Genomic DNA, 26971 nt, shown 5'->3' on the forward strand with positions numbered 1-26971 from the left:
ACCACTTCAGAAGGTTTTTGCTGAGGACTCTCAAAACTGCCCAGCTATTGCAGACATCTTGCCATCCTCATAGACAGCAATAAAGCCACTGCACCGCTCTACACAGCTCAGGCTTTTAGGTGTGCTAAGGAAATATGTGAACAGAGTAACTGTTCCTGGTAACTGAAAGAGAACCCTTACAAGTCTCCAAGCTGCTCTTTTAAATTTCTTCTTATTGCCAAGCCTCCAAACTACAAAGTTCCTCCCTCCCTCTGCCTCCAGCGAAGGGAGCTACTCTGTGTGCTGCTGGTCAAAGACACACACAGGAGACAAGCTGGTCAGCATTGGAGAACAGTGTATATTGTTTCTGCTAAAAGACTAGAACAAAATATTTCTGCAGAGGTGCTAACCTCTCTTAGTCCAGAAAGTTAAAAAACTGATAACTCAGGGCAAGGGAGTTCTAACAATGCAACTGAAGATTGTTTCACACACAAAATATCATCCCATTTCCCTTCCACTCTCCACCACAAAAATGTTGCTACCTGGCATGACAATAGCAATTTAAGCATTTGGCTGTTACTCGTATGAATCATGCTTCTTCGTCTCACTCCTTTCTGTGTGCTGGAAACATGACATACTGGGGGAAAAGCTACTTATTTTGTCTCATAAAAACTGAAGTTACTCAACAAAAGAACAAAATTAATGACTTACTACCTGCAGAACATGAGGTAGGTGAGGATAGCGTAAGACAAAATAGTCAAACAGCAATTCAGTCATTCAGCCTGACAGATTCAAAAACACATGACCATCAGAAATCAAGAATTCAGTACATTCTGAAGTGTTATCTCTGAGGAAGACATCAAGGTTTCAATGGACTATTAAAAAAAAAAAATGAACAAAAAACTATTACAAACAGGAGGCAGAAATAGCTTAACTACATAAGACCGAAATCCCAGCACTATGTAAATGCCTTGACATATTTTCCCCGAAACATTTTCCTTTTTTTGGACCTGATTTCTGTTATAGTCTTGGCAGAAGAAAAAGATTATTACTGGGAGTTGTCTTGGGGGCAAAACACCTCTAAAATAGTGCAGCTTGATGGAAACACAAATGATACTTGTTTGTAGAGAATTAATAAAACAAACGCCATTCATTTTACTACTTTGTCATCAAACAGGCAGATAACAGCACTTCCAGTCCTCTTGTGTGAGCAAAAGACAGAAACAGGTAAAAGTCTCCTGCTGGAAGTTACTGTCTCAGAGTTTTCACATTTAGATAACATTTCTAAATAAAGTGTAGAAAAAAGGGATCTTGCAAAAATCAGCCCACGATCCTCCTTGTTACTTGTGCTAAAGGAGGATGAGAACAGTCTCTAATATTAGACCAATTAATGTTGCAGGGTGGAAAAATGCAGCTCAGGGGTTCAGATAGGGTGGGATAGACCCCTGGTGCTCTCATTCCCCAGAGCTGGAGTTGACTTGAAAGGAAGGCATGCCAAGAAATCAGATCCAAGCTAAGGAAGGACTAGGAGCAGCCATGGGCCCAGCTGCAAATTTAAAAAATGCGTACGGCTCTGCCCCAAGGGTATCCCAGGTGGACAGTCAGGGCTCAAGGCAGGTTTGTAAGCCTTTGAGAATCAAGTGACCACCTGATCTTATTTTCACCTGTCTCATGCAGGTTTACTGTGCAATGAGTAAAATATCCATGCATCAAACTCCAAATATGTGACACTGTTATCCTGATTAGCTCTGTATTTTGGGCTGAACTGGAAACAGGAGAGGATGTGTGCAGCAACACTTTGTGCATGGAAGGGAGAAGAAGAAACTCTCCGTCCTGAAGTCATGATACACAGGAAATACAGCACAGTCACATTTAAAGCTGAGCAGATTTTCCCACCCTTCTTAAATGATGCACCTGTTTGTATAGCCGCTGCCTCTGATGAAAAAATTAGAAGCATGCATGCACGCACACACACACACACACACACACACACACACACACACACACACACACAGAGAGAGAGAGAGAGAGAGAGCCATTTAAATACTGGTGTATGTAGAACCACAAAACAGAACCAAGGAGTAGTTTGGGTTGTAAGGTACCTCTAAAGGTCATCTAGGTCAACCCCCCAGCCATGGGCTGGACACAGAATCATGAAAAGACCTCCAAGGTCACCAAGTCTGACTTCTGACCAGCTACAGGCAACTAGAGCTAGCTAAAGGTAACTAAACTTGTTAGCTGACTTGAATTCACGGTGCAACTCAGCAAAACAAAAGTCTTAGTAATCAATAAATCAGATTTTTCTTAAACAACCTCCAGTTGTTTTTTTTGTTTTATGTGGAATATATGTAGACCTTTAAAGAGAAATTTAATACTCTGTAAATAGTAGACATTAATATAGGCATTTCTGGGATGCAGCTGTCTTTTACAAATAACCTGTAAAATTAGGACAACATAAGGGAGGAATTTGGGCAGTCTTGTGAGGAGAAACAAAAGACTGTTTTCAGTCCTAAACAACTTTTTGTAGCGACAAATTTAGTTAACAGCCTTCTGAAAAATCCCCAGTTTTATAATGACTAGATCTGATTTTACAGCTGTAATATGATTCGTTGTGTTATTCTATCACATATATGAAGTAATTTTATGGTCTTTAATAAAAAAGCTCCACAATAATACTAAAAGTAATAGTAGTAATAGTAGTAATAGTAGTAATAGTAGTAATAGTAATAATAATAATAATAATAACAATAACAATAAAAATTATAATAATAGGATTAGGTTTGGTTAATCAACAGAAGAATAGCTTTTCAACTTTTATGTAGAAAGCAGAAAGCAAAAGTAGAACTCTTATCTTGCTTCTTCAGAAAAATTTAAGGAATCAATAGATCTTGCACTTCTACATGAACAAGAAGTCAGTTTGTATGTAACTCTTCCCAAATGCATTTCTCATCAATTTCTTGAACTAGTACAACTGTTTTTGACTTTTCAGCCAAATGGTGCTGTTAATTGTAGCATCATTATCTTTTTTCAGAATTTTTTGCCAAAGTTTATCTTTTGTAGACAATGGCTACAATTTTTGCCTTTGATTGGAAGCCTAACAAAGTTTCATCCTTTCAGCAGATATTTTAGTTGTGGACATTTTCAATGTCCAACCTTTCAACATGAAAATGGTGCAACTGTCACCATTTTTCACACAGTAGAACTGCTGTTGTTCTGAGCTATAGCTGAAATGTTTAAAGCAAGCCCACAAATCACACTGCATTGACATGTGGTCCCCTGGGATCCCTGGGCTGGAGAGACTGAAAGGATACCAGAAGACCAGGGTCACTCAGGCTGTGTAACCAAAAGACACTGTCCAGACTGAAAGCATCTTGTTCATGATTGTGACTTCAAGGAAGCAATAGTCATTTATATGAGGTGATGATCTGGCTATCATACTGATGGGACATGCTTTTGGGAAATTACACAACAATTTACCATTTGGCCACATATTTAATGAAAACCATAACAATTATTAAAAAAAGCCCCTGATCTGGTGTTATATAGCAACACACAGATTCTGACATCCATACTGGAGATAGAAGAAGCCTTGAATAATCCTTGATCTTTGAGGAAGCAAAGACTTTCTTGTTCTTCCTTGCCAGAGTTAAGAAAAAGAACATTTTCAGAATTCACGCAAGCAGAGGGCAAAAATTATATTGAGAGAAAATTAAGTACGAAGACTGTGGTAATAGGACAAAGTGAAAGGGGTGAGGAAAACAGAAAAAAAACAAAATTAAAATGGAATATTACCCCTGTAGCAGGAATGCTAAGAGATTGTGACAAGGAAAACCTGATAACATAAAGGAGATTTTGTCTACATTATAGGGAGGAAGGGAGGAAGTGAGGAAGGAAGGACAGAAAATACCGATGTTATTTCCTTTTCAGAGAGGTTAAACACGAGGTGAACCGCATGAAACAGTGCGTAAATCAGTATTCTAACACACATGCTCAGTACAGCCAATTTCCTGGTTTTGTTGCTGTGATAATGTGAAGTGAGATGACAAAGAATAAGCTTGATTTCAAATAAAAGAGGAGCAGGCTGTTCCTGAAGGACTGCACCCAATGGAAAGCAACCCACATTGGAAGAGTTAATGAAGAACTGTAGCTCACAAGATGGACTCCTGCTGAAGAAGTTCATGGAGAACTGTCTCCCCGGGGAGGGATAGCACACTGGAGCAGGGGAATGACTCCTCTTCCTGAGTTGTGGCATGAACAATGTGTGTTGAACTGATTTTAACCTTGCTCCACATCTTTGCTGCTCACAAGGAGGAGGAAGAAGAAAAGAGGGAGGGGTGGGCTTGAGGGGGAAGATGTTTCTGAGATGTGTTTTACTTCTCTTTATCTTCCTCTGATTTTTTATTGGCAATAAATTCAACTCATTTCCCCTTGTCTGTTTTGCCCATGATGGTAATCAGTAAGTGACCTCTCCCATCCCTTATCTCAACCCATGAGTCTTCAGTTATAATTTCTCTCCCCATCTGGTTGCAGAGAGCAGCTTTGGTGGGTACCTGGCATCCAGCCAGGATCAACCCACCACTCTCCAACTTTACAGCTTCTACTGTTGTATATAGAAATTGCTTATACTCTCAAAACCCTAAAAAAGGATTTGAAGTACAGGAATTTATTTTGCAAACAGGGAAAATTAAACTAGAAACTGGAAGTTTTAAATATCTTGTTCTCAGCATATCCATTAATTCTATCTATAAAGACATTTCATAATGTGGAACTTCAAATCATTATTTCCTTAAAGACCATTCTATTGACTTCAGCATTGAGGTTCAAGCTAGTTGCAATATAGCAACGGGACATATTATAAGCTGAGGTAAACTCAAAATGAGACCCAAAGATCTGAGAAGTAATCTGTATTTATTTAAAAAAAGGAGAAAGTAAAGGACATCCCAATTACACAGATATCCATAGAGAAAGGGATTTAAAATGTTCAGGAGGAACAAGACAATTAGGAAAAGCTAGAACATATAGCATACTGAGCTTTTTTTTTGTTTGAAAAATGCTGTTGTTTGGTCTGTGTCACTATGCATTTAAGAGTAAAACTACAGAGAGAAAAAAAATGATGTTCAGAAATTAATTCCTATTAATTCCTAGTAATTCCTATTAATTTCTTAGGTGTTCCACACAAAGAACAAAGGCACGTTATACATCTCTTCATGGGAAAAATACTTTTATGTTTTTATAACATGGAGAGAGGCAAGATGTCTGCAGCTTGCATGATTTCTGAATTATCACAGTCAGGGGTACTGGCCTATGCCTTGAAGGATATCTGAATCAGCTACTGAATAACTTCTCCAAAATTCTATCTCCATAAATAAAATTAAAAATATTTTAAAGAATCTCTAACCATACTCCTTCTTGAATCAAAGATTCAGGGATATAGCCTGTTCTATTCTCTTCTGACTTTAACTACTAAGTGGCCAACAGGCAAAAAAAGACAAACACAAAATCTCATAATTAAACAAAGAGCCATAAATATGCCACTAAGGTGCTGGTAGTTTTAAATCTCCAAAGAACACAAAAAATAAAAGATAAATATGAGAGAGGGCTCTTATAATTTCCAAATACAATATTCCCTTTTACAAATGCATTCTTTTCAATGAGAATGAAATCCATCACCTTTAAATCAGGAGTACTGAGGCACACAGAAACAATACAACTAATTTCTGAAATCTGTAATCTGAAGAAGGGCTTGTGAGCACACAATAGGCTACAGATTGACTCAAGTCTTGCATACAAAGAAATGTATTCCTATGGTTAGTGAAGAAAATGAACACTATTTAACCTACTGGTAAAAATGCTCTATGTCTATGTAAGCATACACTGATTTTAAAATCGCTTTTACTAATTCAGGATTCCTGCACATAATTAAATAATATGTTTTATATATATAATATTGTATCTCAAGAAAACTCAATTCCTTCTTGGTTGCCATAACACTGGATCAATGCAAGCCAATAGGAGGGTAAACTTCAAGTTGCTTTCAGTAGTTTTGCTCTGAGCAATCCAGAAAACATATCTCTTTGCCTTCAATAGAGTCCAATTGTTGCAAAAGACCTGTTATTATAGAATCATAGAATATGCTGAGTTGGAAAGGACCAATCAGGATCATCTAGTCCAACAGCTGTCCCTGAGCAGGACACTCCAAATATCAGAACATGTGCCTGAGAGCATCGTGATGCTTATTCAAGTCAAATAGACTGGTGCTGTGACCACCTTCCTGGGGGTACTGTTTCACTGCCGCTGGGTAAAGAACCTCTTTTCTGATATCCAACTTAAACTTTCTCCTACTCCGCTTCATGCCATTTCCTAAGGTCCTGTCACTGATTATGTGAGTGAAGAGATGGGTACTTGCCCCTCCGTTTTCTCCCATGAGGATAAGAAGACCACAAAGAGGTTTCCCCTCAGTCTCCTCTTCTCAGAAGAGAAAACAGAACATAAGAAGAGAGATAACAGAGAACAGAAAAAGTGACCTGAGCCACACCTCAAACACCTTCTCCTCAAGGCCCTTCACCATCCTCTTTGCCTTCCTTTGGATACTCTCTAACAGTTTCATGTCTTTCTCATATTGCGGCACCCAAACCAGCCCCCAGCACTGGAGGTGAGGCTGTCCCAGCTCAGAGCAGAGCAGGACAATCCCCTCCCTTGCCCCGCTGGTGATGCTGTGCCTGATGGCCCCCAGGACAGGGTTGTCCCTCCTGGCTGCCAGGGCACTGCTGGCTCATGTTCAGCTTTCCATTGACCAGGACCCCCAGGTCCATTTCAGCAGGGCTTCTCTGCAGCATCCCATTCTGCAATCTGCATACAAAATCAGGGTTGCCCTGTACCAGCTACTGAATCTGGCTCTTGCTGTTGTTAAATTGCATAAGAAACATATTTCACTTTTTAATCGTATATGGATTATACATCTTGGGAGACTTCATTTTTTGCAGTTGTGATAAACCATATGTGTATTATTACAGTTGTCTGTGGCACTGCTCCAAATCATGCAAGATTTCATTCCAGAGTCATCTCATGAAAATGTTCCTTTCTTCCAGGATCATTATGAACTCTCACATGCTACTGAGACCCATGATTCTTATGTTTACAGTATGTCAAGAACTTTAGGTAAGCAGCAGCCTGCAGGTCCTACTGCAAATGAATAGAAATAATTTCTGAAACCATATTTTGTCTTCTCTGAAGTTTACATGCATTCCCTATACTTACAGATATAGGTTTATTCACACAAATGTTTCAGACAAAAAATGCTTCACTTGTTCTTCTATAACACTCTGGTTTCCCAATCTTTTAAAATAACTTTTATAGAAGCAATGGAAGATCATTGCTTTTAAAGAAAGCTCACCATTTACTATGGCGAATTCCATACTTTTTACCATTCTCAACTACTTATGTAGAACTAGCTATTGCTGTGGTAGATAGTAAAGCAACTCCTGTCCTATACCATATAGTTAGGGCAAATCTAATTATGCATTTTTTAATTATGTAGTTCTACTCTCACAAAGATATGACTAGCCAACAGGGATACACTGAGGGAATAACACTTTGAGTTTTTTTTAAATTTAACACACCCATTTTTCACTGTGAGAAAAATACATGAGCATTTATATTTTAATATTTTTTCGTCATCCTCAAAAATGCAGTAATTGTAAATATATTGCAAATTCATTGAAGAAACTGAATGCTGAAGAACATGGAAAATATATAGTAATTTATGCATTAAAAATTATTCTTCCAATTTAGGGTATATAAGAAAAGGGTTAATTTAACTAAAATTACTCAGGGACAATAGTGCTAGTATATTTGTCTATTGTCAAGCCACAGAGAAATAACATCAATTTTTATATTAGCAGTGCAGCTATCTTCAGACTTGCAAGTAAGAATTGTCATGAGAATGCAAATGAGTTTGGTTTAGTACTAGATGCTTAGGAACTCTGTTTCTTAGGGAAAGTCTTCTTGAGAAAAAGTACGCTTCTTACTTCGACTAAGCCAGAAATGAGCCTGCTCCTAAATCCTATATGCGAAAAATTTTGACTCTTTTTCCCATCCAGATTTTTGTGCTTCCAGTGAAGTTTTTTAAGATTTGAAAACAGGAGACTAGAAATAGGCAACCCAGAATTTTGTGATGCATGCCCTTGGTTTAGGTCAAGAGGTCTAGATGATTGCTGTCTTCAGATCACAAATGAGATTAGCCCAGGAACTATCTACTCTATTTCATTTACTTCAGGACTGCTTCTGTCTCAGAATAGAAAATCAAAGAGAAAAGAAACGGGGTGGAAAGCTTCCAGAAAGAAAAAAAAAAAAAAAAAAAAAAAAAAAAAGAGGCAGTTGAAAATATGCTGGAAAGCCAACAACACATCAAGTCTACATAGATTTCAAGGTCACTGTGCAATGAAACATGAATCTACACTCAACCATTTTCGAGATTTAGGTGTGCTCAGAAGTTAACAGAGATGGTGAAAAAGTCCTCCCATCATCAACCAGCAGCCTTAGAGATGTAGTTTAGAAGAATAAAGTCTGATTTAGATAATTTAGCAGGAAAAATGATAGGGCAGCAATGTATAAATAAAAACACAAAGGAAATAAAAAAACAAATTAGGATGCAAATATATTGGCTGAATGACCAAGTGAAGTGAAGGGTCAAAAAGTCCCATTTCTCACTGGTAACAAATAAGGATGCTAAGTTCCAAGGAGATAAAACAGCTTGCTTAGTCCTACAGGAGAAATGTCAGCCTTTTCACTTTAGTGCCTCATCTACTGTCATGTGGGTGTTTACAGGGAGCAATAATCCTCAAAGATAATGTAATTTGATAGACCTAGAAAACTTTGATGTATCTAAATTAAAACTACAACATTATTTTTAGTGGTGCTTCAAATCAGATATGCTACTGCAGCTACGTATAGAGAACAGTTCAAACAGAGATAATGAAATCCTTCAAAAGAACACCAAGAAATCAGCATAAAGTGAGAAAATAATCTGAGATTATACATATCTCACCCTTCCAACCCACAGCCAACATTGTCCCCCTGAAAAAAATAAATTAAGTGAATGGAAACTGATTATTAAAATAAAGACCCTAAAATGACACAAGTATGGAGGAGGAGAGGGAGTGAGCATTTGAGAGAGATCTGAGAAGTCAAGAGGACAGGGGTTGAGGCAGGGCTTCTCTCCTTACTTGGCACAAGCCACTGATGCACATGTCCAGGGATTCAGTGTAGCACCGTGTCCCATCCAGAACTTTTGGTGCCAGCTCCACAACCAGAGCCGTTCCTCTGGCCTGGCACTTCAGTGAGCATGGGTTGTCAGGGTCATTAGTGACGGGAAGCCACTCATACAGCTGCCCCTGGTACTTGACGTCGTTGTGAGCAGAGCACTGCTGGGCACGAAAATCACCTGCCTCTGGTGGGCAGTCCTGCAGGAAAGACAGAGGATAAGATCAGCAAGTCTATTCAGGACAGCCAGTTGCAGCATCATGCAGCTGGCTGTGTTCCACAGCTGCCAGATGGAGAAAATTTCTGTTTAGACAAAAAAAAGTGATTGAAATAGCTACAGCTACACATAATTCAACAGATAATTATACCTTTCTTTTTTCTTTCCATGAAAGTATTGAAAGAACACCAAGACCATATGTAAATGGGAAATAAATAATGCACTGTACATGTCTTAACCACAGCTTTGTGGTTAAGCAAAAGAGGGTCACAATGCTCTTGCTGGATCTCATTCTACTTGTGCACATATGTGGAGAAGCATTTGTACACAGCCACTCTCTTTCAGACACATTTTCCTCTTTGTTTGAGGAGAAAGAAAAAAGAATTATGTGATTTAATTGTTTCTTTATTTAAGCTCTTGCCACTAGTTTTTTTTTTTTTTTTTGGTTTTGCCTCACTGGCATAAATCAGTTGCTTCGGCAACAAGAGTCAGAAGCATTTGATACATATGTGCATTTCTTTAACCTAAGATTTCATAGCTCACATAATTAGGAACCTGCAACTGAGAAGACCTTAAAAAAACCACCTTTTTGATTCTTCAGGAGATTTGTGAGACCTGTAAATCTAACTCTGAACTCAGTCTACCTGATATAAAAACCAATGACCACTCATACTACATAAAGTACCTTATTGACAAGAATTTTAGGCTTTTCTTACCCACATACACTTTCTTACTGCCACTTAGCACTGAAGAACATCAGACAGGTACTCAAGACAGCAAGAAGAGCTTTAAAATCATGAGTCTTCCGGCAAAATAAACATGAGTTCTTTTTATTTCCTTTCCAGTATTTGATCCTTGAAGAATGGTATTTGAAGTCTTCTTGTGCAAGCAACCACAAAGGCTAGGGATTCACTAGGGTTTTCTTAGAAGTAATTTGAATTTCTCTCATAATTACAGGAATGCAGGAGCTAAGCTTTATGAAAAACATTAAATATCATAAGAACTGAGACCAAAAAAAGAGCAAAGGTCGGCAATATGACTGCCTCAGATTATCAAGATCGCAGAGTCCTCCACCTTACTGCCGTAAGGAGATCTGCTCCTGGATGACATCTGGTAAAATGACAGATGAAATGAACAGTTGTTATAGTCTCTGCTTGGGAACTATAACATTTTTTTAATCCTTAATCCTAGACAATCCTAAGTGTTGATTATAGACTTGGTAGGAAAGGCTTTTGATGTACACGCTACCACATAACTAGACAATATATTTATAGGATATTTGTATTCTCTGTTTGCCCTTAAACTACTTCTTCCTATTAGACAAACCTTATTCACAGATTTCTTGTGCTCCCAGCCAGGAAAGTCTTATTGCTGTTGAGGAAAAATATCTCTTCTTAGATTTAAATAATCACCTATATTTCTCAGTTACAATTTTTACTCCTTCATTCACTAAGAATTTTCTGCATTTTTTTAAAAGGGTAAACTACTACAGCTTTGTAATGAATTTGCTATGAAATACATGGAGGCTGCATGTCACTTTGTGACAGTAATGGATCATTTTTATTATTAAAATCTAAAATAATTTTATTATTTTGTATTTTATATAATATATTCATTATACTATATATAATAATTTTATTATTAGAATCTAAAATAAAATCTGTGTTAAAAACTAAGATTTCAAATATCCTCTCAAAGGAACATGGCAGATTCTTGGCTATGAATTTGTCATTTGTAAGCCCTTGGCTTCAACCCAGGTTAACTATTCTGGCCTCTCATTCACTGCTGGAATGTGATTATGGCTATTTTTTTTGAATATTGAATAATCTTGGATCACAACACTCCAAACCTTTCTTGTTGTGATCTGTACACACATACAAGCTGTGGTCTTAGCCACAGATTACCATATAATTTTCTTTGCACCATGTGAGCAAATTTTCAATTAATTCTCTTAGTATTTGAGACTGATGCACCCCAAAAGTAAAGGGTCAAACTACAGTCAAAAGTTCTGTGATCTAAGTAGAAGGCAATAGTCTTCTTGTCACAAGTTCAATGGATTAAAGCTTAAGAGAAAAAAGGATATGCACTAAATCTATCTCTAGAAAAATACATATCAAAGAGCAATAACCCAGAGCTCATTCTTCCTTTTTGAAAGTGGAGGTTGAAAGTCCAAGCCTGTAACTGGTATTTTACTACTGGAGAGCTCAGAAGACAGTTTTTGCATCAATATGTTACAGAAGGTTAAAAGAAAAAACCTTACAATGCTGCAAGTATTTAATTTTGATTTTAAAAAATAAAGAAAAACTGGGGGGCAATCGGACACTTTTTATGAACAGGGAGAACTTTTAATCCAGGACAAAGTCTGGACACTGAAGTGATCAGAAAACTATGTGGGAAATTCATTATTCCTCTATAGCTCTGTAATTAGAGAGAAAGTGGTCTTTATGTTCTGCTCTTACACAAAGGATGAACAACAAGACAGTTACAGCTTGACCCAAGATCTGGTTTAGTTCTATTTTCAAACAAGAAAAGAAGAACACAGTGGCCTTTTTTCTTACCACAAAATCTTCTGGTGCCTATCCTTCTCTGAATTTTTTGCTGTCTGTAAATGAATATAGTCAGGTCTATTGGCTTGGCAGATACCCAAGCCAAGGCTCAGTTGCAGAAATCCAAGCCAAGTCTCTTGTTTGGTTCAAGCTTGGCTCTACCTTCAGAACTTCCTGGCTCGTAACAGCTTTATTTTTACAAAGAGAAAAAGGCCCAATAAAGCACACGACACACAGAATTCATAATCCTGCTTTGTACAGAACTCAATACTATGTTTGTTGTGTTGGATTTTACTTCTAAATCAAAGAAATAAAAAACGTTCTTCAGCATAACAAGCCTTCAGGACACGGCAGGTGACCAGGACTGATGTTAAATACTTCCAGTCTTTGATATTGCGGTTGAAATAAAAAAATGGATTTAAATAGCAGAGCTTGTGTTTAAAAAGGTTTTCATGTGAAACTTGAAACGATTAAGAATTCATGCAAGCAGTCAGAAACACAGACACACATACTTATCTTGGCACACAGATGTGAAAAAGGGTCAAAACCTGGTACCGTAACTTTTCTCCTGCTGAAATCCTGAGTCCTAAATTTACCTGAAGGAGTTGGTGATGTCTTCTCATCAGGAAGGATCTTTCCTTCTGGCTAAGAAAGCACAAGTACTTGCATGTATATATATAACACCTTCACAAGCCATATAATATATTTTTTTTAGTGACAAAATGAACAGTGTTGAGCAAATTTTTGGTCTGAATTCTGAATATTTCTCATTTTTAGAAGCAGGTAACTGAGATCAAAAATATAGGAACTGTACAAAACTTTGCACATCCATTTTTTTTTCATCTTAAATTTACAACTTTTTTTCCTATTATATGTCAGCGGGGGACAGAGCCTCTTCATGCTGACATTCGTGCAAACATATGATCAAAGGCAGATATAAGTTCTCAGCCTGTAAATAATTATAGTTGCTGAAACGGAAGATAAGGCAAAACCAGTGGGTTTTTTGCACATACTTTCAAGCAGTAAATTGCTATTTTTTTCTAAGCACTTTGCACACCTTTACATAAAGCACTTGCTGTTTTGAGGCAGTCTTGCTGTGCTTTATTTCTGCACTGCTGGTGCCTGGACAAGAGAAACTGTAGATTTAAAAGTCTAAAAAGTCTTCTTGAAAAAAAATTAGCCTGCTTTTGGTACTTGCATGGTGGCTTAGGGGAAGGGGACCCTCTATGGCTGCCAGCTAGCCCTGTTCCATTGGCCTGAGTGAAGCTACGTCATCCTGCAGCTAAGGGTCTGATTCTGGGAGCTGTGTAACATTGTGGAGCTTGTCTACCTGCACAACAGATTGACAGACACTTTGAGACAGCCAGAAGTCATGGGCCAAATCAGTGTAGTAGTGAATGCCGGGTTGTGCATCTCTGCATGGGCTATGTAGTTCCGTGAGGAATTCTCCTAACCACATCTGCATGGCCTGTGCTTGGCTTGGAGCATGTGGCAGCCCTGCTATCTGGCCACAAAACTACTACAGTCAGTCCTGCTTCAGGTTATTCCAGTTTTGGTACTAGAGTCAAGACTTACCAGTTTTGTTTTCTTTTGGAAATTATCTATGAGCCCCTGCAGATATGAGGAACTGCTGCCATTGCATTTCTTGAAGAATCAGAAAGAACTAATAAACTTGGAAATTTCATCTAAGTCCATTTATCTTCGAACTTCCTATTCATTAAGACTTTTTAGGGATGAAAAAATTCCAGTGAATAGGAAACAACTGTTCTTTCTTTAACTCTGTGAATCCTAGATGGGTCTTTTATGGCCTTTAGCTCACGAAAGCTCCTGAAATATTACTGAAACACTGAGCCTGGATACCTATAACCTCTATTCATCCTGTCAGTCAAGATTTCCTCTACTGCAATGAAAATATATATAATTTTATAGGTGATCAGAAACCCCTTTGATCTATGAAAACCATTTTAAAATATATGCAAGAGTTTCATCCTCACTTCTTAGGCATGTAATGTGGCCCATATTATTATGGCTTCATTTTCTTCCCCACATACATTTTTTTTTTAACTTGACCTTCTATTTTACCCTATTGTAATTCATAAGGTCCATGGAGTTTTGCCATGTTTGAATCCCATTCAAAACAATTTCCATTAATCAACAATCCAGTGGAAAAGATAAGATGAATCCCAGATGTCCCTTGATGGTGATAGGTAGATCAGATTTCATGGGACAACAGAGGGTCAGCCTGTTTAAAGTTTACTTAGTGGGTGAAATGTAGAAGATCCTATCTAAGCAGCAATAGGTGGAAACAGTTGAGGAACTTTAAAACAATTTACAATATATGTGCTTGTATATTTGCAGAGGCCAAGAATGATTTACTGTACCTGGAGCTTTTCCTCTGTGCAAAAAATGACTAACAACTGGACTACTCTGTGCAGCATCTGACAGAACAGCTTATTGAACCAGTTCCATGAAGTACTCACGGTGTTTCAGCTGCACCAATTTCCCTACTGAGAAAGAAAACCTGAAGTCCTCAAGTAGGGGCTTGTCTAAGACCAGATAAGAACTGTAGATAAAAACCCAGAGACTTAGGAGATTTAAGGATTTATCAGAAACTTCATTCAGCCTTGAAGCTTTGTTGAGTGCTCTGCTTGAATTACCTTTCTTGCAGCCAGATTTTTCAATAGGCTGTTCCCATGAACTTAGAAATAACTTAGGATCATACTTAGTTGCTTATATTGAGAGAGGCTCATACTGAAGCCTTTCTAAGAACCCCAAGACCTTGCAGCATATGACAGAGCAAAACTTGAGAGAAATAATGGGAACAAAGAAAATGGGGAAATATCAGCAAATGTTCTCTGTGTTAAATAAACATGGCATGGAGACTAGAGCTAAACCTGTCAGTGAGCTATAAATGCAAATTTCCATTGCTATTTGTCATTATAAATATTTATAAAATATTTTTTACCAAAAAAAGTCTTTTTTTGTAAGTATGTTCTCATTTTGGCAAATAGTTCAATATGCGGCCTTCCATGTAATTTAGATTTCTTTTTTTTTTTTGCCCATCTCTTTTGAATATTAAACCAAGTGTTTAAATTAGATACAGTAAGTTTAATTTCAACATGAAAGCTTCCAAGAACTTCAGTCAAAAACTAATATAAGTGCATTAAAGCATACTTTTTTAAGTGCATTGAAAGCACCATATTATCAAATAGCTCAAAAATTAGCTGTTCAAATAAAAAAAAAAAAATCAAAAATACCGAATTTAAAATTTTTACCCAGAGTTCTGACAAGTCATGAAATATTACTGTAAGAATATTGATTCAGGTTATTTTGGCTACAAAGTTTCTTTATACATTTATATTAACTGGACACAATGTGGGTTTTTTGTGTTCTGTTTTTGAATTGTCACAAATTCACAGTTCTGCTTGCCAAGATTGCAAATCCAGAAGTTCAAACTTCTGTCAGTTGCTAGATACTAAAAGCACTTGTTTCCAAGTAGGAAAAAATAATTTCTAGATGACACACTGAGGTTTTAAAATGCAACCAATCAGAAATAAGATGGTAGTTATTAAAAACCAGTAGTTCGAAGAACAGACTGTAGTCACGATAAATGATCTGAGTTTGGAAGAATTTCCACTTAAAAAGTAAATTGATATTAAATAAAGTGTGTGTTAGTAAAGAGATATGTGTAGTGCCTATAATTTAATTTTTCTTTTAGTATTTTACATCAAAATGTGAACTGGGAGGTTTGATTGCAAAACAGCATTTCTAATCACCACTGGGTAGAAAAATTAAACTCTACTAATCATTTTTGTAGGCCTGAAAATATCTACTTGTTGATACTTCTTACACACATAAGCCAGTGCTTCTGAGAATTATGTACTTATATGGAAGTTTAGGTTTGACACTTTCCAGGCTGGGGTTTAGAGCATGGAAAGAAGATAGTGTTATTTTGTAGAAAGTAAGATGAACAGCATTGGTGCTCGTGTATACAGAATGCATCATGAGCTGATAAGAAGCAGGGATGGAAGTAGCTTGTCTGAATGCAAGCCAAAACATTTGGGATGACATTACATCTTCAGCCAAGAGAAGAAAGTGAGGTATATATAAAAAGAGTTGCAGGTGGTGTTTACAAGCTTTGGTTGCCTGATTAATGGGATCTACAATCTACAGATTTTTATCTTAGGCTTAAGAGGAACGTTGTTGAAAAAGCTAGTGTTGTGGTGCAGCTTCAGTGTCAGTCTCATCTTTTTTCTTTTTCTTTTTCTCCTTTTTCTTTTTTCTGATTCAGAAAGCAGTGCAATGAAAGGAAAAGTATCAGGGAAAATAAAAAGGTTTTCAGTCACAAGAATAATTTTGATAATTGAGAAAAATGGCATAAATACAGTATATATTCCAACAAACAACCTTCAGACTGATTTTCATGTAAATGAAGGGAAGAGAAAGCAGAAGACAGCAGAGTGGCAGAAGGACTGAAAAAGAGCAAGGGCATATGAGGTGGCAAGACAGCTTGGTACAAAAGCTGGAGAGCACCTGGCAACCAAGAATGCATGTAGCAGAAGGAAAAAAGGATGTGCAAGCTTGGGAAAAAAAAAAAAAAAAGGAAAGAGAACAAGTAAAAGTCCTACTCAGAGTTTGGAATTATATTTGTTAATTTGCATAATGTTCAGTATAACAACCCAGATAGTTGCAAAAACATGTTTTCATTGCATTTAGACTGATTTCCTAAAGAAAAATAAATTACTCCTTCTCCCCCTCCCATGATTATATTCTAAAATGGCTGGAAATATGCTTAAGTCCATGTGAATAGTAAGAAGAAAAAAAGCAGATGCAATTCAAACCTAAATCATCTTCAGATTCTCTCATTCCTTCTTTTACTATTTACACATGTGGCCTCATATCCATAATCTTTCCAGTTTCTGATCAACAACAGGCAATGCAAGTGGCAAATATACTGGACTGGATTTATTTCTTTAAGGACTGTTCAGAAGCTTCAAAAGACAGCAGTATCAGTCTTTCCTACAGTCTTTATTATGCAAAATTATTCAGCACCTCTGGAATAATTAACATAGGTCACTGGGAAAACAGGCACACCACTCCTTCCCTTTACTTCTCTTTTTCTTTATCTCATTCTTTTCCCCTTCTGTAATTTAATTTCACAATGAATTAAAACCAGCTGCAACAAAATCTTGCAAATGATAGTGCCTATAAAATGTGTTCATTGCCAGACTCCAAAACTATTCCTCCAATTCTCCAATTTCACATTTCAAATAATTTGCTTTTAGTATATGTGACTACCCATTCTTTCTTGAAAGAGGATGGTCATTAAAGAAAAACATCAGTTCATGGAAAGACAGCTTGCAAAAACATTGGTTATTTTATGAATACCATTCCTCAAGCTATGCACAAGATAGTGGTAATGAAAATGGATAATGGAAATCGTAATTGGGGGGGATTTGATCTTTTTTGCCTTCAAAGACTGCCATGTAATAGATGAAAACATAGGTTACATGAGTCCGAAATTTCCATCCTCTAGATTTTCAATGTCTTTTTGGATGAAATCTTTAAAAGCAAAATCCGAGTTAACAAAAATGCACACAATATTGCAAACCTTTTCTAGTGCAGAATTTCACAGTAAGCTATGAGCTTAATGAGTTGTTTTCAAGATCAAATCTGTGTGTATACAGGCTTGGATTGTGGAGACAAAAGAGTAGATTTCATTAACGACAATGTACATGACTTATTTTTTCTTTACTATTCCGAAAGTGACAAAGAGTATTTCAATGTCACAGGTGAACAATTCAGCAACAGAATGGATTTTAGAAATGCAAGTCTGGGGTTCCTAAATAGCTTTAGATTGACACGACACAAGCCATTCTTTATGGGTCCCCCCAAAAATGGTTTGAAATCATAAAAGCAGTCCTGAGTTTTCATATTTCAACAGAAAAACTGTCAGTGATTTCAGCATAGTAAAGCTGAAAGCTTGAAGGCTTCATTTTGGATTATTTGATATGAAATAATTGAGTTCTGCAGCTGTATGCCCCACTGCTGGAACCGGTATTGCCAAATACAAGATATGTAAAGGAGCTGCCTGACAAAACTATGCAAGGTTTTATTTCTAAGGAAAACTGTTCAGGTGCACAATTTCAAAGCAGAACCTAAGCTAAAAAGACCATCTAAAGAAATATTCCTTATCTTGGAAACTCAGTGATTCCAAAATTAGGGTTGCAAACCCCAGCCTTTCATCAGAGTGACTCAGGAACATTTAATGGCAGCAGAGCAGGATGTACTCTGTCTCACTGCTCCTAACATATACAGTGGCAGATCAGACACAGAAAGGGACTGTCACAATGTGCATGCAATGCCCAAACAAAACAAAACAAATGGGTTTAACTGTGGTCCAATTAGCCTTTAACAGTATCTATTTTTTTTTTTTTTTCCTTTTTGTGTCATATAGCAGAGCTAAGGCCTGCAACTTAACTTGCACAAATCAAACTTCCCATTCCTTACACAGATGTGGTGTAGTCTAAGTTCCTCAGAGGAAAACTGGACTTCTAATTTTCCAGGAAATCTATTTATTAACTTCACCAGTTGCTGTCAGCTAGGGAAGATGAAGGCTGGACTGATGAGACATTTCAGGAACTCAGACAATACAATCAGAAAAAAATTCAGAGGAATCAGAGAATTACAGATTATTTTGAATTGAAAGGGGTTTACAGGGATTATAGTCCAAAACCCCAAATGCTAAAGAACTGAAAGAAATCTTACTGCATAGGAGACTACAACTTAGATAGAACAAGTTTCTTTCATCATGAACTGTGGTCTACTGAAGAAAAGATAAGCTAAATATGAGCAAATATATTCATTTTTTAAAAGTTAAACTTTTAAACTTTTAAAAAAACCCGTGTATTGAAAGGCTCCTGAATATAACCCTATCAGGCATGAGAAAGCTTGGCCTGGTGTACGTTAGATTTCATTTTCCATCTTTACTGGTAAAACTGACATTTCTCCATGTAACTTGAGAGCCTTTACTGTTCTTGGCACCCAATAAAACTTTCCATATGAAAGCCTCCATTTCAATTTTCACCAGTGAAAACACACTTTCACTTTGTTGAGACAGAAGTTGAAGTTTCTTACTTTATTTTATTGAAAACTAAATTTGCCACATATAAAGAAAACCAGCAAGAGACTTTGGAAATGCCAAAACACTGGTACAGGCTATGTAAAACTGCTTTTCTAAGACACACAACAGAACTAAAATGCTGTGAGGGCACACGTGAACAGAAGTATAGAGAATCATAGAATCAAGTATTCTCTACTAACTTGTTTTCAATTGTCAACAGCTTAATCCTCCAGCCTGACAGACTAGCCAACATGAGCTGGTTATCAAAACTGGTTGTCAAAGTACTACTAGGAGCACAGGATGTCTTGATTCTGCAAGGGAGGCTGTAAAGTGCAACTATGAAGTTTCATTGGCTCTTATTTATGGTGGGTGTGGCTGCAATCCCTTCCAGACAGTTTAAGCATCAGGCTAGGCTGTAATCTCTCCACTTTTCAAGAAACTGACAAAGGTTTGCCTGTTATTCTGTGGTCCTGTGGTACAAAAGTTTAGATTTAGTGCAGATAGCTACGATGTTCTCACTTTCACTTCACTGAACTATTTGCAGTAATATGGACATCATATCATATCATATGTGATGATTTGTATCACACCAAAGCTATACTTCACTTACCACATTGCTGCATGTCCTGTACCGGATGTTTCGTCCTTCACAGGTCCTGTGTCCAAAAATTAAAAACAAACCCAAAAACGTTAAGAACTGAATATAAAAAGCCAACGCATAATGTTTACAGTGTCATTAACTTCCCCTAATATATCTCTAATCACCTACTCCCCCACAAACCCTCTTCCCCAAAGTAAAGTGCTATATCTGTCCCTATTGATGTATGAAAGCTACAACTCTAGTTTCCTACCTCTGCTTTAAAAATTACTTTCTAGAAGGTAGTATCAGCTTGTAAATGAGATTAGAAATGAAAATACAGAATTTACCTGGAAAACAACATGACATGAATAACATCTTCTGTCTCCAAGCAGTTCCTAATGATTTCACAAGGGCATAGCACTGGCACAGTCTGAGAAGGCAGGCTTTGTCCTCTGGGGAACCACTGGGCACTGGGATGAAGGAACTATGCCTGCAGCAGCATGAACTCATAGTATAGTTTGGGTTGGAAGGAACCATCTACTTCCAATCCCACTGTCATTACAGAGACACCTTTCACTGGACCAGATTGCTCAGAGCTCCATTCAGCTTGGCCTTGAACACTTTTGGGGATGGGACATGAAAAGCTGCTTCTGACAACTTGTTTCAGTGCCTCACCACTCTCACAGTAAAACACTTCTTTATAATATCTAACTTAAACCTACTGTCTTTCAGTTTTGATTTACCCTCTTTCAGGCTAGCGTGATGTAGCTTTTTCCCAATTTGATATGAGGGAAGAAGGAGAGCATAAAGCATTCTCCTGAATTCACTGGTGCAGCAGAGCACATACCCTGACACGTGCTCTCCATGGCTCTCCTCCTTCAGTCCCACAGCAGACCCATACCAGCCCTGATGCTGGCAGGGCTCCCAAAAACGAGGTCAACAGCCAGATACCTTTTTAGCACTCAGCAGCATGTACTCTGAGCATTTGACCTTAGGTGAAGTTTCACTATATTATGAGTTCAGACAGCATACTCTGCTGAGGCCCTCATGCAAAGCAGAATGCAGGGTTTGGCTTTTCAAATGTATTCTTCAAAAGAATAGAATTCCTAACATTTTTAATTTCTTAATTTCACAACTTTCCCCCCTCCCTCCTTCTTTTGTTTTTGGCCAGCACTTAACAAGCACACATTCCTTCAGGAGTAAGTGCCTGCCAAACCTGATTTTTAAAATCCAAACCATTTTGAACTATCTAACAGCAAGGACACAGCATCTGCATTGCTTTTAAGATTTTTTTTAAAGCAGAGAAACTTTTCTCATACTGAGTTAACTCAGTAAATAAATGGAACAAGTTTCCCTTAAGTTATTGAAGTCATCCTCTTTGTCTCCATTATCCAGAAGACTGAATTTTGAAAATTACCAAGTAGCCATTTACATACCATGGTTGTCTAAATGATCAAAAGAGGAGACAAGCAAGTAAATAAACCTCATCACATTTTCAGAATAAATTTAAGTGGAAAGATAACACATTCTCTTGTGTAGTACTTTGCATTTAAAAATTATATTAAATGCATAACAGAAATATCACTAATCACTATCACTGTCATTAATTCAATGGCTTTGTAGCATTACATATTTAATTCCAGTGAATTCTCCATGCACAGAAGCGAAAAATGTGCACAGAGTATCTAGCAGTAGAAAAACTTTGTTCTGGCAGTACAATAATAAAAATTATATACATACTAGACTATGAACTAAAAAACCCAACTAAAAGACCCAGTAAGAAAAAACACACAAGCAACACCCCCTCCCACAAACACTACTCCAGTCATTCCTAAGCAATATAGGAAAGCTATAGTCCTACAAAAATATAGGATAAATAGTTCATATTGCATTCAATAAAGGTACTTTTCTAGTGATAGATAGCAAATAGAAAAGTATATTATGCAGAATGCAGGCAGCCCTAGTACAGGCCTCATTTACCACACTGAATAGCTTGTTCATCAAGTTTGATACCTGCTCCATGTGTCTCTCAGAAATGCCAAACAATCCATCAGACATTACTTTGCTTCACACAGACTCGCTATTAGCATAATTTCATAGCTCTAACTGATTAATCTTAAAACCACTGAACTTCCAGGAAAAGTTTAGCTTCCTTTCTATCAGCTGCCTCACAGTTTCTTCCTCTTTTCATGGTTTCTTTATATTATCTGTTTTGAAATAAAAAAACCCCACTCTTCACTTGTTCTCTGCATTAGGGAAAAGGATTCTTTCATTAGACATATAACAAAATAACTATTCCACTCTTTTCTTCATTTTTCTTCTTCTGGTTAATGGCCAGGGTTGTTCAGATAAAATGTGCAGTTCTGGATGCAGGTAGTGCTCTTATGATTCATGAGGACTAGGAAGCACTCTTGGAAAATTCACCTTGTTTTCCCAGCAAGACCGTACTTTGCAGTTTGGTAGTTTAAACTCATTAGTTTCATTAGTTATCATCCATCAGCCAAAAGCATGTAAACAATTTTCAGCCTCAGATGATGTATTTTCACAATAGATTTGCATTGTAGTTTGTATTTCAGATCTACTCTGCCTCAGGACAGTATTTCAGATTCTCTTAAGCACAAGTAACTATTTTGGAATTCAAACTCACGGGATTTGCACGCATATCTCTGCATGGACACTTTGCAGAATTCCACAGCACTGAGCCTTTAAGTTGCAAGGAAGGATCATGGCAGATTAGTGAGCCCATGTTGTGAGATACAGTCATCATTTATCCTCTGATCTCTGCAGGATATAAATGAAAACTCCTACCAACAAGGAGTATGCACAGCCAGTAGGAAAACTCGGAAGTCAACCAAAATGCCAAGTTCATCTTGAAGAGCACAGAAAGAGTGGGAGAAGTAAGCAATACTTCTAGCCTTGTCTGTTATCTACACTGTAGGGGATTTTTCAGTGGAAAAAGGAAGCTGAGGGATTGGCTTGACAGGGAATTATTATCATGTGAATATGAAAGAAAAGCAAACTGTTGGGAATCATGTTTCATTCCTTAAACTTAGTCACTTGTTTTCAGTAAAGTTTCTGAAAGAGGTTAACAACTTTTAATATATTAAAATATTCACTTCTCTTAATGTAAACAACCCAAACCCCTGGTATTTATTTCTCCAGGCTCCAGTTTGTAGAGGGACTTAGTTCAAGTTCCCCCCCTCAAAGGTCTCAAGTAGATGTGTATTTATGCTCAGCTAGAGTTAGAAACCTCGCAAAAATTCGTGCCAGAAAGAATAGCAACCCCCGCCAAAGTTGCCTGTATCTGTAATTACCAAAGACTATGAAAGATTTTCAGAGAAGGATCTCATCAACTCCTGACACTCTCAGCAGTCATCAGGCTTTTCTTAAGAAACAGGTCTGCACATTGACAAGCAACTATGAACCATGGGTGGGTTATTTTTGTGTATATGAATTTTGATGCAGCTGTTCACTACAGAGTTTAGAAGTTGATGCAATGTTGAATAATCTCTATGTGCTTTATTTTCACAGCCCTTGATAGCCACTTTTCTGAGAGAGATTCTGGATTCTGCAAAGTACTTGCGAGATAAGTATGCTGTGGGTCTGTCTTTTCCCAAGAGATCTTAGGCAGGCTGTGGCATGAAGCCAGGCTCACATGTGGGGATAACACCATCTTGCATCTCCCTTTCTTCACACTGTTGCTCTCACCTCCTTCCCAAATCTGGCACAGTATTATGACTTCCTGTCATCTTCAGTATAATTTCTGTGTTTGTGCTTCTCTGAGAAACAGTAAGTCTCTTTTAGTATTCCAGCATACCCCTTATCCTGTAAAGGAACTGAGAAGCAACACCAAGATGTTATGAACAAGAAAGATGCAATGGGACTGCATTCACTTTAAGGAATTCACTTTCTGAAACTATTTGGTTGAGTCTGCTGAACTCATGTCTAAATCATTCAATTGTCAATAATTTGCAAATATTTAAAAATATTTTTCCATATCCTTCTGTTCACAAGCACTTTGCCTGCCATGGTGGGTTGTTGAGATGCACTGGTATGTTTTGCCATGCATCTGTAGAAATCTTGCATTCTCTGTGTTTAGAAGACTGTGTCCTACAAGTTCCTGCGTGTTGAAATGTGAAATATCATAAGAGTTACATAAATAGTTAACTTTGAGACAAGAAAAGTGGGCATGGATGCACAAGCCAAATTTCCCTGGCAAGTTTAGTTACAGATCATATGAATATTCTTCTGCGGTCAAAAAAAATAAACAACCAGGAAGCAAAATGCCAACTTCAGTCACTACATGCAGAAAACCAACAAGGCAAATAAAAACATGTGTACTGATCAGGGGCCACAAAAGGCCAACTTTTGTCATAAAAAACGTTTTTCACAACCTTAAGGTTGTTATTAGGCAATCAATAATTCTGATGTAAATGATGTTATTATACTTAGCATCAATGGCCTCGTGCACCTCATGAAGGTCAGCAAGGCCAAGCACAAGATCCTACATGGCAGCAATCTCCACTATTAATACAGACTGAGTCATGAATTGACCAAGAGCAGAGAAGGACTTGGGGATACTGGTGGATGAAAAATTAAACATGAGCTGACAATGTGCACTTGCAGTCCAGAAAGCAAATTTTATCCTGGACTGCATAAAGGGAAGTACGACCACCAGGTCAAGGGAGATGATTCTCTCCCTCCATGAGATCTCATCTGGAATGTTGTGTTCAGGTCTTTGTCCCTAGCAGCAGACAGAACCTGAGCTGTGCAAGCAGATCCAGGTCACAAAAATAATTTGTGGGGTGAAACACCATTCCTATGAAGAAAGCCTGGGAATGTGAAGGTTAGAGATGGATTCACAAGGGGAAAGTAGTGTTTAACTAAATTTTCTTATATAACAAGGCCAGCTATCTCATTCACTAGTAGATGTATTTTTACTAGAATTTAGGAAAGCTTTTGATAGAGTTTGTACAATATCCCTCTGGTAAATTTTTATTTCCAAGGCTTTCTTTGTCTCATTCCAAGTCACTGATTGCTGTTTTCTAAGTAACAGCTTTAATTAAATAACACTTCGTAAACTCAGAAAAGTATGACTGGCTAATGCACTTAAAATAAAGAAGATCCAATTTAAGAAAAAAATGGAAAATACAAAGAAAACCTGTCAGAATGCTTTCAGGATACTGTTTATTTTCAGCAGTTGTTCTCACATATATTTTCATCACTGCAGTATTTTTTATTTTTTTATGAATATTTTAAGAAGTGACTTTAACTTTAGATTTGCACATATAACATGTATTGCAGATATGCAGAAAGCAATTACAGTTGTGAATGTTTTTCAGTATGCAAGAAAGGCAGAAAAGAAAAAAAAATTTAAAAAAAGCCTTTCATCAAAACAAGGATGGATGAGAGGTCTCTTCACAACCCAAGTGGAAAGAACTACAATATAAAATCTCACCTGCTCTGCTGTGTCAAAAATATACCATATGGAACATAATGCAGGCTCAAAAGTACTAACAACCCAAATCTGAACATTCTAGAAACTGGAGCAGGACCCAGGTTTTTGCAGCTGGTCTTTATAAACCAAATGTTCTGAACAGGATTGCAAGTTCTCCATTCTGAGGAAGTTCACACCAACATTTAGATCATGTGTGTTAGCCCATGCCCACTGAAATTTCACATGTACAATCTAGCGCTTGTGTCTTTAGATATCACATTTTAAGTTTCTTACATGAATTAAGGCTTACTAAAACTCCACAAAGGCCTGACTGATGTAATTTTTTTTAAAATTTAAGTCCAGGAACAGATTTACTGAAAGACTTACGAATAGCTGAGAGCTTTTCCAACAAACCTAGACATATGAACAGTATATTATCTGAATGAGGGCTTTACAGACATTTTTGTTTGGTAGGCTACTTCTCGTCAGAGAGATGCATTTAGGTACACCATATCCATCATCCACCTGCAAGTACAGTGCTGAGTATTGTTCATTCTGCTACACACCAGTTTTTCACCAAAACACCAATACATAACATCTCTGTGTCTGGTCTAGCAAGGGATTACATAGGAAAACAACACTAGGAAATAATTTTCTATAATTTTTGATAATTCAGTGAGGCACTGAAGCTGGAAATTAGGACAGCCAGCACAATATATCTAACTGGTTTTCTGAAGACCACCAGCAGTCACTCCACAGACTACAATGCTGATTTATATTGTGTGAAATTTGCAGCTTCTTGTACTGCTGACATGTTGATTCAGGTACGTTGCTTGCTGCTTCTGGCATTCAAAAGAATTATAGCTGTAATCTCTCTCAAAACTTTGGAAAAGTTTCTCCATCAACTGAAACCAGAAAATGGTTTTAAACTTCTCATAATTACAGATTTCACTAATTGCAGAGTAAATACAATAATAAATTCCTTTTTAAAATGCTGCTAGGTGACACAGACTTAACTAGAAGCACCTACAAACTATAGAAACTAAAATTTTCTTCCAGCTATTTGGAATCATACACTATATCATGGAGGATGAGTAAACCATCTAGAAGTCTCAACAGTGGCAGAAAAAACCCAGCAATTCAGGCATCCTGAAGGTCTTTGAAGAAAGCAATATACTACACTAGTATACAGATACAGTTTTAAACAAGGTAATGAGAAACATCCTCCTAAATAATTTCATAGTGCAGATCACCTAAGAATCTTATGACATTGACTGTACTCTTTATGAGTGATGTGGTATGCTTCAACAGAATGCCATTTATTTTTGGGGATGTATTCAACAACTTTGGTAGCATTTGTGCACAACTATTTTACTCTTTTTTTTTTCAGCCCTTAATCTAGAAAAAGGCTTATTCTCAAAGTCAAAAAACTCCACAGTATTTAAATTGATAATTTTGGCACTATCGGAACATTTCATAAATGTTTAAAAAAGCCTAATCTGGCTGATTTAATACAGCCAGGATAGAGCAGGCTGCATTTATATGATTACACAATAATTACAGTAATCATGTTAGCTGCTCTTTGGTAAAGAAGCAACCTCCAGCCTACATAACTGAATCACTGTAATTTTCACTCAGAAAGTTTAAAGGAACTTTTATCAGTGTTAGATGTGAAAAACTTCAGAATCTCTGGGAATCAAAGCCCTTGAGACAGATGACTCTGAATGCGGCCTGAAAATAAGGGTCACAAACACTTGCTGGGACTACATTCTAAATTCAGCAGTGAAGCAGCAACAGTACCCAATATTTTGGTACCAAAGTTGTATAC

The 26971-nt window shown here is 37.2% G+C and overlaps 1 protein-coding gene across 1 annotated transcript in view; it reads right to left on the bottom strand.

Annotated features, from left to right (window-relative positions):
• Positions 1-26971, bottom strand: part of ADAMTSL1 (ADAMTS like 1) — a 183332-nt gene that overhangs the window by 137100 nt on the left and 19261 nt on the right. The window contains exons 3-4 of the mRNA XM_058827039.1: positions 19737-19782; positions 9204-9440 (exon numbers count right to left, since the gene is read on the bottom strand). Coding sequence (XP_058683022.1) covers positions 9204-9440; positions 19737-19782 — 283 coding nt within the window. The remainder of the gene's footprint in view (positions 1-9203; positions 9441-19736; positions 19783-26971) is intronic.

Source organism: Poecile atricapillus, chromosome Z, assembly GCF_030490865.1.
Source record: "Poecile atricapillus isolate bPoeAtr1 chromosome Z, bPoeAtr1.hap1, whole genome shotgun sequence".
In the NCBI taxonomy this organism is placed as follows: Eukaryota; Metazoa; Chordata; class Aves; order Passeriformes; family Paridae; genus Poecile; species Poecile atricapillus.